The 15,492-nt window shown below is 34.5% G+C and overlaps 1 protein-coding gene across 13 annotated transcripts in view; it reads right to left on the reverse strand.

Annotated features, from left to right (window-relative positions):
• The window catches only part of ZNF280D (zinc finger protein 280D), a 135,850-nt gene that overhangs the window by 69,866 nt on the left and 50,492 nt on the right, over positions 1-15,492 (reverse strand). For all 13 annotated transcript variants that reach the window (XM_032342670.1, XM_032342668.1, XM_032342669.1 and 10 more), the window contains 4 exons: positions 8,085-8,308; positions 4,633-4,790; positions 3,784-3,884; positions 2,555-2,701 (listed from right to left, as the gene is read on the reverse strand). In XM_032342670.1, the coding sequence (XP_032198561.1) occupies positions 2,555-2,701; positions 3,784-3,884; positions 4,633-4,790; positions 8,085-8,308 (630 nt within the window). The remainder of the gene's footprint in view (positions 1-2,554; positions 2,702-3,783; positions 3,885-4,632; positions 4,791-8,084; positions 8,309-15,492) is intronic.

Genomic DNA, 15,492 nt, shown 5'->3' on the forward strand with positions numbered 1-15,492 from the left:
GCACTACCATTTTATATCTCATTCTCCCATTCAAATTTAAGCCCAAAGATGAAATAAAGAGTACCAAGAATAGGGTTTCCAGAACTCTATTCCTCAAAAAATGTTAATACATATTATGCAAACAAAGGGCTCAAGGGCCAAAAAAAATAATGGGAACTAATAAGCACTATACCTGTTGCTTGGAGATTTACAATATTCATTAGCATATTAAAAGCTCTGAGAAGTCCTGTTTTAAAAAACAGACAAGCAAAACTATTTGATATTGTTTAAGTATTTACCAAATTTCTTTCTTTTCTAGTAACCGTTTGGGGGGAAACATCCATTAACACCTGATGGAAAACTGTTGGGGAAACCTAGAATAGAAAGATTTTGCCAGAACTTCTCAAAGATGAGTATCATCCCAACATTTCACCACAGCATAGGAGATACTAAATTCACTTGGATAAAGAGGATAAAACTGGATAAAAAAATTCACTTGGATATTCACTTTGATAATATATTTTATAAATATATATACACATATACATTTTACACACCCACAATGGAATATTAGTTATAAAAAAATGAAATCCTGCCATTTGTAGTGACACAGGTAGAACTATAGAGTATTATGCTAACTGAAATAAGTCAGAGAAAGACGATTACTATATGATTCACTCATATGTAGAATTTAAGAAACAACAAGCAAACACGGGGCGGGTGGGCAAACCAAGAATCAGACCCCTACCTGTAGAGAACAAACTGATGGTTACAGGAGGGGAGGTGCCCAGGAGGATGGGTTAGATAGTAATGGGGATAAAGGAGGGCACTTGTTGTAATGAACATTGGGTATCTTAAATAAGTGTTGAATCACAAAATTCTACACTGAAAACTAATATCACACTTTATGTTAACTAACTGGAATTTAAATAAAAATGTAAAAAAATTTCACTTGGAAATTCTACTTTTATGATCTTTCCAAGTTAAAAACGACAACCTGATTTCATGACAATCGAATGATCAGAACTGAAAGCAAAGAGAGCACCAACTAGCATGCCAATTTCATCAATAATAAAAAAGTGCAATGAGCTGGTTAGGGAGGAGGCAAAACTTGATTACATGATCAGATTCAGTAAATCCAGTGACTTCTGATTTTGTCAAAGACACTGTTGTTGAGGGGCGCCTGGGTGGCTCAGTTGGTTAAGCGGCTGCCTTCGGCGTAGGTCATGATCCCAGATTCCTGAGATGGAACCCCACATGGGGCTCCTGCTCAGCAGAGAGCCTGCTTCTCCCTCTCCCTCTGCCTGCCACTCTGCCTACTTGTACTCTTTCTCTCTCTCTCTGAAAAAATAAATAAAATCTTAAAAAGAAGACACAAAACACTGTTGTTGCTCTTTTAAGCACACTTAAGAATAGGATCAGGGTTGGGGCACCTGGGTGGCTCAGTGGATTAAGGCCTCTGCCTTCGGCTCGGGTCATGATCTCAGGGTCCTGGGATCGAGCCCCGCATCGGGCTCTCTGCTCAGCGGGGAGCCTGCTTCCTTCTCTCTCTCTGCCTGCCTCTCTGCCTACTTGTGATCTCTCTCTGTCAAATAAATAAATAAAATTAAAAAAAAAAAAAAGAATAGGATCAGGGTTACATAAAAGTTTTCAGCCCAAACAAAGGATGGTTTAATTGCTCCAGGAAAAGAACAGTAAGCATAACATCAGAATTCAAGAAAAGGGTGTTAAAAGCTAATACTGGTGCAATATAATATAAGTATAAAAATTTATATAGCAAAACTAGCAGAATTCATCCACAAAACAGGTGATGACCTAAATACAGTTCTTTGGCAGAGTTCATATACCAAGCAGTAAGTGTCATTACTGTTCCCTTTATCACTGGCAGCTATAAAAGACCACGTCTGGTCAAAGATAACAACATTTATCCTCATCATAAAGAAGATAAAAAATGGAAATTAGGTTGGAAGGAAAACAAGATTATGAATCCTCAATCTTTTCTTATTAGTTCAAGCTCACCTTTACCCTGATAACTACCTTTAAAATCATTCCCATGCCCACTCTTGGCCTCTGAAATATCAAATTTTATGGGTATTCTACTCATCTGCCCTTTTCCCTTTCAATCCTAGGTTTCCAATTTCTAGCTATCTTTCAGAATTTTCACTTGTGAGTCACAACATCAACAGAAAGGAAGGAAGGAAAAGAAGTGGAAGTTTTTTTTGTTTTTTTTTTTTTAAAGATTTTATGTATTTATTTGACAGAGAGAGATCACGAGTAGGCAGAGAGGCAGGCAGAGAGAGAGGAGGAAGCAGGCTCCCTGCTGAGCAGAGAGCCTGATGCGGGCTCGATCCCAGGCCCCTGAGACCATGACCTGAGCCGAAGGCAGAGGCTTTAACCCACTGAGCCACCCAGGCGCCCCAGAAGTGGAAGTTTTGTAAGTAATTCAGCATAAATTCCAAATTAATCATGTCATTTGGAAAATCTTGCTTCCTTTGCAGAACAAACCTAACTAATGTCCTAAGTAACAATCTTTTTGCTAAAACAACACGAACAAATAAGAACTGGTAAATCTCACCTGATGCTTCATATAATGATGCATGTAGGGTGTTGCAATTTTAATAACTTTGAGGCAAAATGGACACAGCAAGTTCTTAGTGTTTTCATGGGATGTTCTAAAATGAGTTTCTACATCAGAAAATAATGATGATCTGTAATTGCAAACCTACAAATAAAGAAAGTTTAGTTTAACTTGAAAATGTATAATGATATGCAATTACAAAGTAATAATGATAAAGTCATTTGTTTAGAAGAACATCAACTATTTCTCATTCAGCTCTGATACCTACATAACCAAGAATCTCATTAATGTAAACACCAAAAGATAATCTTTGAGACAGAAAAGTTATCTGTCAAAGTTTAGGGATACTTCCCAAAATACAACTAGGCTCCCTTCTTTTTATTTACCACCCCCATCTTAACTTGAATTTTCACACTTTAACACCTCTTGTTCTGTAAAGTTTTCTTTCTTTCGTCATAAAACAGCACCTTCCTTTAGATTATAGATGGCCTCCAAGCTATGGCACTGCAATGTATTTTTATCTTCTTTTTCTATTTCTTCTTCAAATTCCGAAAAAATGCTAATCCCAAAGCATTTGGTAGGGTTCTCTATAACGAAAAGCATTTCGTACTTCCCTTGTATGCCTACATTCTCCCCTATATGGTAAAATAAGTCCCTATGCTTGTCTTACTGCCACAGGGCTTTTCTTTGTCCAATCACGAGTAGGTATAAAATGGCCTATGGGCCAATTTCAACTCTCTGCTGATACCACAGATAATACATGAGTTATGCCAAAGTTTTTTTTTTTTTTAATAAATAGTTTACAAGAGGAATTTTAATTTTAGTAACCAAATTTATCTAAATGGTTAGGAAAATAAAAGAATATATTTCATGGCTCTTGAAAATTATGCAAAATTCAGATTCCAGTGTTCATAGATTTTTTTTTTTAATTCTTATTGTGTTTTGTTAGACACCATATAGTACATCATTAGTGCAAAGATAGAGTTTAAATAAATAAACACAGAGCTGGATCACATCTGTTTACTTGTTGTCTATGGCTACAATGGCAGAGGTGACTGTTGCAACACAGACTATATGACCCTCAAAGCCTGAGGAGCTTTATATCTGGTGCTTTACAGAAAAAATTTGCTGGCCTCTGGGTCCCAGTAGGTTGAAATCTGAAAATCAAGACAACAGAAACAAACAAACCAAACAAACACTAAGTAAACAATAAAATATGTGTATACCTGGCAAATATATGGCATTTCCCCAGGCTTATGATTGTCCTTCATATGTTGTAAAAGAATATGCTCCGTTTCAAATGATAATTCACAGATTTTGCAAATGGCTAAAAGTGGGGAGGAGAAAGACATTACACCATTTTAAGATATAGATACAGACATACACACACACACACAAATATCAAATTATGTTATATAACTGAAACTATATGTCACTTATACCTCAATAAAAAAAAAGGTATCTTCACCAGGCAAACAAAACAAATATATATATATATATGTATTCATTTTATATATCTATATCAACAAAAATAACAACAGTATTGGTGGTGATAACAGTTACACAGTTTTTAACTGTATGCCTAACACAGTTCTAAGAACTTTACTTACATTAGCTTATTTAATTCCCATAACAGCATTATGAAGCAGATATTTCTATTATCTCCACTATTCAAATATTAAGTAACTTGCCTGAGATCACACAGCTGTATTAATAGGCAGACCTGGGATTTGAACTCAAGCTATCTAGCTCCAAAATATGTGATTTTAACTATGACTGTAGTTACTTTTCTTATTCAAGTTTAAAAGAAGGGCATTAATTTCATATTTGAAAACAATGATCTGAAGTTTTTAATTTAGTTCCCCACCTATAATGCACAGGTTATTTACTTTAATGATTTATAAGAGGAACTTCAATGACTTGTTTTAAAAATTTAGATAAGTTAAGACTTTTCCAATTTTGCCCCCCAAAATCCCAGTCTTTTTCTTAGTCTGACGTTTCTAACAAGATTCTTTCTCAGAGTTTACATTATCAAAATTGATAATATCCAATACTTAAGTAGAACTGTAACTTACTAGAAAATTCATGGGGTGTATGTGTGCTTTCAATGTGACACTGCAGTTGAAATGGTGTGGGAAACTGACGATAGCAGTGCTGGCAGGTGGTGTGGTTTTCCCAGCTCTCACTGCTCTGCTTCTCAAGTTCCAAATGGTGTTTCATGTGGTTCATAAACCTATAAATGATTGTCAACAGGTGCAAAAGTTAGATTTAAAAACAAAAATCTAACAAATAAGTATCTGAGTCTAAATCTTAAAACTACAGATATATTATTCAAAATAAAATCCCAAAAGCCTTAAAATCCTCTAGAAAACCATGTGTTTTATTTTTTTTTATTTTTTAAAGATTTTATTTATTTTATTTGAAACAGAGAGAGATCATAAGTAGGTAGAGAGGCAGGCAGAGACAGAGGGGGAAGCAGGCTCCCCGCCGAGCAGAGGGCCCGATGTGGGGCTCGATCGCAGGACACTGAGATCATGACCTGAGCCGAGGGCAGTGGCCCAATCCACTGAGCCACCCAGGCGCCCCAAACCATGTGTTTTAAATAATCACTTTCAATTAAGTGGCTAAATAAACATCTTTGCTTTAAAAGAATTCATCAATGTAATTAATCTGAAATATCACTAATTTGTTCAAATTCTTAATCATTTCAGATTATTAAAATTTTTTTAAAGATTAAAAAAGCAGGGTATTTTTCCATACATGAATACTATTTACATTTTTAAATAAAATACTTCAAAGGAAGGAAACCCTACCACCAAAAGCAGCTACAATCATAAGAGAAATCTTTTAGGGCCATGAAGATATACAATAGATTCCAGCTATTTAAAAGACAAATTACTGGTATTTTTACTTGTGTCTTGGTTTCTAAATGCCTGTAATAGCAATTTTAATGCCTACAATTACAAGAACCTTTTGTTTTATTTAATGATACTGGTTTACTGTTAGCACAGACTGTTCATTTTAACTTGCAGACTGTGCCCTTTGTAGGCATTGTCCATTTTTCAGTTTTACATTCTGCTATTTCAGCTTCCTTAAAAGGCTTCTTATGAGCAGGAACTATGACCTTCAACAACAAAGAGTGCAATATAAATGGGAATACCTATTTAAACGAGCTTACTGAAGCTTTTTGCTGAATTTGAAAGTAAAGTTGTAACAATTTTTAGTCTGGGTCAACTATTAACAATTATTCACTTTAGCCCATAAAGGAAAGAATCTTGAAAGTAAGTGATAATGTCATCAATCTGGATAGCAGTCACCATGAAGGCTATAACGTTTATCTATCTTTCACACCTCCACAGTAGTACTTCTCTTGAACAGGTTATGGCACACTGACATATCTTTTTGTCCTTCCTTGGTTTTAACCCCAGCTCTACAAACACTTACAGAAAATCTTAATATTGGCTAAATATTTATATATAGAAAAAAGGTCACGAGCCATTAAACTTTCAGCCCACAACTTTAAGCAATTAAGGAGTATCTATATAAAATAATCTCTTAACTAGCAAGCTTTCTCACAATTATATGAGCCCGCATAGGGAATGTAAGCTACTTAAACCAACAGATGGAAATGAAGGAAACATAAAAGCAAACTTCTTAAAAGGATGTTCACAGAATAAAATCAACCTAACTGTTTTTGGTGATATTCAATGTAGGAGGAAAAAAAAAATCATACCACACTATGCTGACAAGGCAGAGAATAAAAATCTATAGCTATTAGTTTTCTACCATTCTCTACAAACACCATTCAATTTGTCTTTCCAATTTTTACTGTTTAAAATATAAAACTTCTTTGGTTACAAAGTATTTACCATTTACCATTAATTTACCATTAAGATTATGTTTCCTAAACAATCAGTATTTCAAAAAATGCTCAATTCCAGGATGTTATAAATGCTGTTTGCTTTAAATTTTGAAATATTCTGGTACTGTAAAAATATGTAACTACTCTTCTAAAATAATAACAAAAAAGGAATTTAATTTTCATACGTTTAATATTAAGTGGGCTAGTCTCAAAGGAAAAGCCAAAAGCTATTGCTGAAATAACTTCTGATATATACATATTTAAATATAACACGGAACTAAGTCAGTGAAACATATTTCTATGCTATCACCATATTTACTAACATGATTTTTCTGGTGTATTTTACTATGAATATGGAAAAAGGTGACAGAGTTCCATTGTTTCAGGGCTATATCACAAAGTACAATATCCCTTGTTAAATTATTAACTATTGATGGCCGTTAAAGTTTAAAGGAGATAAAGAAATATGAAGGCTCATATGAAATAACATGTGAAACAATTTGGAAACTATAAAGCACCACCATGAACAAGGCTTTAATAATTGTTATAGGAGTATATCACGATGTATTTCAGGGTTTTTCTATATGCTTCTTTTTGGACCCAATAACTCACAAGAAAATGAAATAAATACTGCATCCAGAAGTACCCTACAGGTACTTAAGAATGCTATTTACAAAGTTAATAAAGACAAACATATGTATGTTTCCACAAACATACACACTCATCTAAGGGCAGTATAATGGTGTCTGCAACTTACTTTGAAAGGCACAAGAAAAAACTAGCTTAAAAGAAGAATGAACAGATATATGATAAAGCAAGGATAGTAAAATGGTAATGGCAGAATCAAGGTGATAAGCATACAAGTTATCTGCTGTAAAATTTTTTCAACTTTGCTGCATGTCTGAACATTTTTATTATAAAATGGTATAAAAACAACCTTACCTAATATAAATGTCAAGCTATATAACCACTGAAAAATATCAATCAGTATGTCTTGTTACCTTGTTCTTGTTGCACACTCACTTATAGGATAACAGTTACTAATATGCCATGAAACTCAAAGATCACAAAGTAAAGTTCCTAAAATTTAAAGCATACATGTATAAAATTCAAAATTCCACTGTAAATTAAATTTCTAATTTTTAAAGGGGTTAAATTTTAAAATCAAAGCAAATCTGTTTCTAGAACTGGTACTTCTCTAAAGAAGATCACTTTTCCTGCAAGCGAAACGTTCTAAAAATTATAAATCTGAATTAAAAGACTTGAGCATTAAGTAAGATTAGTATGGAGGAGGTCAAACTGGACATACTCAAGTGGTTCTTCTTGTGAAGAAACATAAAATTCAAACGCAGCTAAAAATGAAATATCTCATGAAAATTCCTAAAACAGTGATAATACAGGGAAAAAGTTAATTTCCCCTTATTTGAAATGAAGTTTGTCCTTTCTTAAGTTATCTTAAACAAATACAACTAAGTAAATCCAGGCATCAACTCTAAATTACAAGAAAGAACAAAAGCTTTTCAACAGGACAATCTGCCTTTGTCCTTAGCAGAAAAAATTAAAATTGTTTATCTAGAATGACAGAAAAATATAAGATAAAGATAAAACATTTATATCTATGGCATTCCAATTTTCAAACAGAAATGAAAGTAAGTTTTTACATACCTAATATTATTTTTAAGAATTTTCAAGCAACTGAAGCATTTAAAAGTTGTGTGAGTCTTCTGTTCTTCCTGGGCATCTCCTTCATGTTTTCCATAATAAAAGTCATTAACTAACATGATCAATTTTCCTTTCTCTGAATCAACAGTCTTGTTTTTATTTGCTGTACTTGAAAATTCTGTTTTAGCCAGTCCTAAAAAGTTATTTATCATGTCTGGACAACAGTACTGAAAGAGAAAAAAAAGAAGTTTTATTTATCCCTTAAAAAAATTAGATTACCAAAAAACAATTCTGTTTACAACTAAAGTCAGATCATGTAAAACTATGCTTGGTAATATGTCAGGAAAAATATTAATTTACAAGTATGTGGTATATACTCACACTGTAAATAACAATAAACACCTATTATCTTCCTATTATCTTAAAAATCAAAACTTTAAAAAAAACCAAAATTTTTTAAAAGAATAACCCTAAAACTAAGACTTGGCTATTGATCTAATAGTTATTTTCCTTGCAATTTATCTTTTCAGATATGTATACTGAATAATAAATGTTTAACTAAATTAAACTCATTCATTTCATATCCATGTCAAGATAGAGCATTGAAAGAAAATGTAGTTTTACATGCCATAATGTATATGTTTAACTATCAAGTGATACATGAAATTTCATATCTAGTTAGAACTAAAAAATGACCACAACTAATTTGCCATTGCCCAGATGCAAGGTGCTAGAAAATGTGTGAGGAAATAAAGATCTTTAACAATTCTTTAAAAATTAGTTACATCTTGAAAAATTCTACAGTTACACCTTGAAATCTAGATCCTTAAATATTTGAAGGGGAAATTTAATTCCTCATGAATAAAATCAAGATGTCACATATACTGGTTCTAATGTGGAATACTTTCATACATGAGCTTTTTTTTAACAAGACATAATTAATTCATTTATTGTACATTATTTTCAGTTGTAGAATTTCTCTAAGGCAGTTTTTCTCAAAGGCCAGTCCAAAGAAGACCTGTATGAGAAAAACCAGAAGTACTTGTCAAAATGCTAATTCCTGGGCCCACTTCAAACTCATAAACTACAACATTATCTAGATACAGGGCCCAGAAACCTTTATTTTTCAACAAGCCACCCAGGTAATTCTTTTATAACATACACCAGCTGACTTAAACCCTTCCTAAATGTGTTATTTAGTAAATTAATAACAACATTAAAAAGTTTGAAACTCTAACAGAATTCTATTCCTTTTTTTAAAACCCAATTAGCCAAGATATAGTACCTCATTACTTTTTGATACAATGTTCAATGACTCATTAGTTGAATATAACACCCAGTGCTCATCATATCACGTGCCCTCTTTAATTTCCATCACCCAGTACCCCATCCCCCACACCGACCTCCCTTTCCCCAACCTTCAGTTCATTTCCCAGAGTCAATAGTCTCATACAGTTTGTCTCCCTCAATTTCTAAGATAACATCCATTTCCTCTCCTGCCACACTGAAATGTTAAATCATAGGTAAAATGGTCTGTATCACATGGGAAGCTGGGTCTTTGATCCAAGACAGACCTATTAACATTTCAATTGCATTTATTTTGTTCACTTGTCAATTCTGAAACCTTTAGGGGAAAAAACACCAAGAAAAAAATAGAAAATAGATCTAAAAGGGGAAAAAAATACTGAATAAAATGAGCCCACAAATAGTGACATAATCTGCATTTGGGAGTTAAGGTTGCATCAATAAGCTAAATAAGGATAAATACATTAGGTTCCTAATACTACATGATCCTCTGAGGCTAACCACTCAATACATACAGTTGAAATGATACCACAACGAAAAGAGGGAAATGAGAAGTTTCTAGATACTTCTTGGGACACATGTAATATTTAAGAGTTCAACTTTAGGAAAGTCCAACTATTTCTAAGGACTATTACAAGGCAAAGTTCCTTCTAGAACATGCTGGTTTTGAATTTAAGGATAAGTGGAGAAAAGGATGGTTCAGAGTAAATCCATCAGCACTATCAGAAAAATAACTCAAAACACATGTGTTACTACAAATGATATATCCTCGTAGTTTCATTTTGATAGGAAAAAATCCCTGACGGTATGTGCAATTTTACCACACAAGTGATCTCAAACAACAATGAGAAACATTATAATGCACAAAAATGATATAATATAGAATAGTGTCCCTAATTAGAAAATGTGGACAATCATATATATTCAAACATTAAATCTGGTTTTCACACGTTTAGAAGTTATTTAGTCACATTTGAGACTTGATTCTTTTCTGAAATCTACAAAATAACCTAAGTAATCTATAGTAGAGTGTGCTACAAGGTTATATTTTTCAGAAACATCTAATTTGGATGCATTACATTACCTTAAATGCTCATAAATTATAATATACATAACAGATGATCAATTGCTAGCTGTTTTTTCTTTTTTTTTTTTTTAATTAAAAAGAGATGGGAACATGTTTTAAAAATAAGCATATAAATCTTAACATGTTTTTTTTTGGACAGTTGACATACAATGCTACATTACTTTTATTCATGGTATCTTTTAAGCAATGTTTTGGATCCCTATAAGAGAGATGAGCAATAAACCACTGAAAACCAAGAATGGACAACCAAGTTCAGAAATTTAGTAATTGAGAGAAAAGCAAAGAACCCCAAAGAAAGTATCTTTTTTTCAGTCTTAAAATGCTTTTGGGTCTAGCTCTTCACTGTAGCCCTGGATTATCCCTTATTTTCCTGGAGACAGAATATTAATACTTTAAAGCCATATATTGTAATTTGACAAACAGCGGATACCACCTAAATAACATTCTCATCTTCACTCCTCCCAGCAGAGATACCATGCTCTATTGCTTTGTTTGTGCCTAAAATTTAGGTTAGGTTTTCAGAACAAAGAAAGTGGGATGTTATTTTTAAATAGTAAAAAAGAAGTTCCCATATGATCAGCCTACATAAGTCAACATTTTCCCCTTCTCTTGCTGGGACTCATCCAAAGCCACAACAACCAAATTCTAAAAATTTATTTTCATTGAAACTAAGAGCCAGATAAAATCCACAGACTCTACAACATATGACAGCACTACCCAAAGCAGCCAAGCTCAGACAGAAGACATGTAGTTGGAAGCAGATCAGAGAAGTCAAATGGACCCAACAGTAACAGATCTTAGAAAGTCTGAGCAAAAATTTGCATTCTAAAGGTGAAAGACACATCCTGAAGTGCAAAGCTACATACTCTGTTTATAAAAACAGGTAGAGAAGCTGGGGCAAGAAGGATCCCACAAGTGCCCCAGACTTCATTTTGTACTGAGAAGCAAATTAGGCAATGCTACATATAAAAAGCAGACACACAAGTCACATTTACAGAAAGCCTTCTGCCCAGCAAAAAGGTGTATAAACCAGTTAGTAGGATATAAGATTATCCTGGCAATCCTTCCTAAAATGCGCCTTGTACAAAAGAGTTAGCCCAAGAAAATCCAACTTGCTCTTCACTATGATTGAAACTTACATCTAAACAAAAATAAGATAAAAGGAGGAAAACGTAAAATTCTGACAAAAACACCATGGAGCAGTGGCAGATGAAAATAGTATCCAAAATTTTTGCTACAAATTTTTAAAAATTTAATGAAGTAACTATGTCTATTCGGAAAACCACAAAGCAACAAGAGATGGCAAGACAAAAGAGATCTTAAAAAGGAGTGGCAAAATTGAGGGAAAAGTAGAGAAATCAGAGAGATAAAGACAGAAAGGAGAACAATGGTGAACAGGCATTGGAAAATAAAATGAAGGACACAAAGACTGACAATGACAAAAGCAAATAAAGAAAATTTAAGTGCTAAAAGGATTAGAAAGAAAATGACAGATATGCCAGACAAGGGACATCAAACGAACGCATACTGGACAACATTCTCCCCTCCCACAAAAAGACAAAACAATAGCAGGGAACAGTATTTTAAAATATGAATATGAAACAAGAAACAAACATACACTAAAATAAAGACACAAACATATAAGCAGAAAGAGCATGTTATATATCAGAGAAGATTGACCCAAACCCCAACACCAACTCAGTCATTATAAAATTATCAGTATTCCAAAATAAAGAATCGTATGGACAGCTAGGCAAAAAGATCAAATCACTTATAAAGAGCAAAATAATTCAGGCTTATACCAGATTTCTCAACAGCAATATTCAATATTATAAAACAGAACCACCACAAACAAGATCCTCAAAGTAGGATCCAACTTACTTTACATCCTTTTAATTTTTTAAATTTAAATTCAATTAATTAACATATAACATGTTACCGGTTTCCGAGGTAGAGGTAAGTGATTCATCAATCTTATATAACACCCAGTGCTCATTAGATTACAGGCCCTCCTTAATGTCCAGCGTCCAGATATCCCATCACTCCACCCCTCTCCCCTCCAGCAACCCTCAAGTTGTTTCCTATGATCCTAAGAATCTCTTGGAGCACCTAGGTGGCTCAGTCGGGTGAACCTCTGCCTTCAGCTCAGGTCATGATCTCAGCGTCCTGGGATCACCCACATCGGGCTCCCTGCTGAGCAGGGAGCCTGCTTCTCTCTCCACCTCTGCCTGCCTCTCTGCCTGCTTATGTGCTCGCTTTCGCGCTTGCTCTTTCTTTCTCTGACAAATAAATAAATAAATAAATAAATAAATAAAATCTTTAAAAAAATAAAAAAAGAATCTCTTATGATTTGTCTCCCTCTCTTAGTCTTTACTTTTCCCTCTCTAACCCTACGATATTCTAGTTTTGTTCCCTAAATTCTTAATTCACAGCGTAATTGAGGAGCATATACAATTGTTTTTGCCCTGATTGACCTATTTCACTTAGCATAATAATATACACTAGTTCTATCCATGTCCTTGCAAATGGCAAAATTTAATTTTTTAATGGCTGTGTGGAATTCCATTGTGTGATGTGTATGTACACACACACACACACACACACCACATCTTCTTTATCCATCTGTTGATGGACATCTGGGTTCTTTCCACAGTTTGGCTATTGTGGACATTGTTGCTATAAACACTGTGGTGCAGGTGCCCCTCAGGATCACTACATTTGTATCTTTGGGGAAAATTCCTACTGTGCAATTTTGGGTTGTGCAATAGCTCTATTTTCAACTTTTTGAGGAACCTCCATACTGTTTTCCAGAGTAGCTGCAGCAGCTTGCATTCTCACCAACAGAGTAGGAGGGTTCTCCTTTTTTGCATCCTCATCAACACCTGTGTTTTCCTGACTTGTTATTTTCGCCATTCTGACTGGTGTGAGGTGGTATCTCACTGTGGTTTTAATTTCTATTTCCCTGATACCAAGTGACGTGGAGTACTTTTTCATGTGTCTGTTGGCAATTTAGATGTCTTCTTTGAAGAAATGTCACTTCATGACTTCTGCCTATTTCTTGATTGGATTATTTGTTCTTTGGGTGTTGTTAAGTTCTTTATAGATTTTAGATACTATCTCTATCTGATATGTCATTTGCAATATCTGCTCCCATTCCATAGGCTGCCTTTTAGTTTTTTTTTTTTTACTGCTTCCTATCCTATGCAAAAGCTTTTTATCTTGATAAAGTCCCAGAAGATCATTTCTGCCTGTTTCCCTTGTCTTTGGAGACGTGTCTAGCAAGAAGTTGCTGTGGACAGGGTGCCTAGGTGGCTCAGTGGGTTAAGCCTCTGCCTTCGGCTCAGGTCATGCTCTTAGGGTCCTGGGATCAAGCCCCACACTGGGCTCTCTGCTCAGTGGGCAGCCTGCTTCCCCCTCTCTCTGCATGCCTCTCTGTCTACCTGTGATCTCTCTCTCTGTCAAATAAATAAATAAAATCTTTGGGGAAAAAAAAAAAAAGGAAAAGAAGAAGTTGCTGCAGGCAAGGTAACAGCAGTTGCTGCCTGTGTTCTCCTCTAGGATTATGATGGATTCCTGTATCACACTTAAGTCTTTCATCAAGTCTATTTTTGTGTATGGTGTAAGGAAATGGTCCCGTTTCATTCTTCTGCATGTGGCTGTCCCAATTTTCCTATATATCATAATTAAAGGGTCTATCCAACAAGAAGGTCTAAAAGTTGTAAATATTTATGCCCCTAACATGGAAGCAGCCAATTATATAAGCCAATTAATAACAAAATTAAAGAAACATATTGATAACAATACAATAATAGAAGAGGACTTTAACACCCCACTCATTGCAAGGGACAGATCATCTAAGCAGAAGATCAACAAGGAAATAAGGCTTTCAATGTCACACTTGATCAGATGGACTTCATAAATATATTCAGAACACTGCAACCTAAAGCAACAGAATACACATTCTTCTCAAGTGAACATGGAACATTCTCCAGCACAGATCATATATTGGGTCATAAATCAGGTCTCAACTGGTACTAAAAGACTGGAATCACTCCCTGCATATTTATAGACCCCAATGCTTTGAAACTTGAGTTTAACCACAATAGAAAATTTAAAAGAACTCAAATACATGGAGGCTAAAGAGCATCACACTAAAGAATGAATGGGTCAACCAGGAAGTTAAAGAAGAATTTTAAAAATTCATGGGAACAAATGAAAATGAAAACACAACTGTTCAAAACCTTTGGGACCCAGGAAAGGTGGCCTTAAGAGGGAAGTATACAGCAATGTATGTCTTTCTTAAGAAACAAGAAAGTTCTCAAATACACAACCTAACCTTAACCTAAAGGAGCTGGAGAAAGAACAGCAGATAAACCCTAAACCCAGCAAGAGGAGAGAAAAAATAAAGATCAGAGCAGAAATCAATGAAACAGAAACCAAAGAACTGTAGTACAGATCAACAAAACTGGGAACTAGTTCTCACAAAAAATTAATAAAACTGATAACCCCCTGGCCAGACTTATCAAAAAGAAAAGAAAAAGGATTCAAATAAATCATGAATGAAAGAGGAAAGATCACAACCAACACTGAGGAAATATAAACAATTACAAGAACATATGAGCAACTATATATGCCAACAAATTAGGCTATCTGGAAGAAATGGTTGCATTCCTAGGGAGTATAAACTACCAAAACTAAACCAGCAAGAAACAGAAAACCTGAACAGACCCATAACCAGCAAGGAAATCGAAGTAGTAATCAAAAACTCCCAACAAATAAGAGCCCAGGGCCAGATGGCTTCCCTGGAGAGTTCTAGCAAACATTTAAAGAAGAACTAATACCTACTCTTCCGAAGCTGTTTCAAAAAATAGAAATGTAAGAAAAACTTCCAAACTCTTTCTATGCAGCCATTACCTTGATCCCAGAAGCCAGACAAAGACCCCCACCAAAAAAGGTAATTACCGACCAATATCTCTGATGATCATGGATGCAAAAATTCTCACCAAAATACCAGCCAAG

The sequence above is a fragment of the Mustela erminea genome, chromosome 5 (genome assembly GCF_009829155.1).
Source record: "Mustela erminea isolate mMusErm1 chromosome 5, mMusErm1.Pri, whole genome shotgun sequence".
Lineage (NCBI taxonomy): Eukaryota > Metazoa > Chordata > Mammalia > Carnivora > Mustelidae > Mustela > Mustela erminea.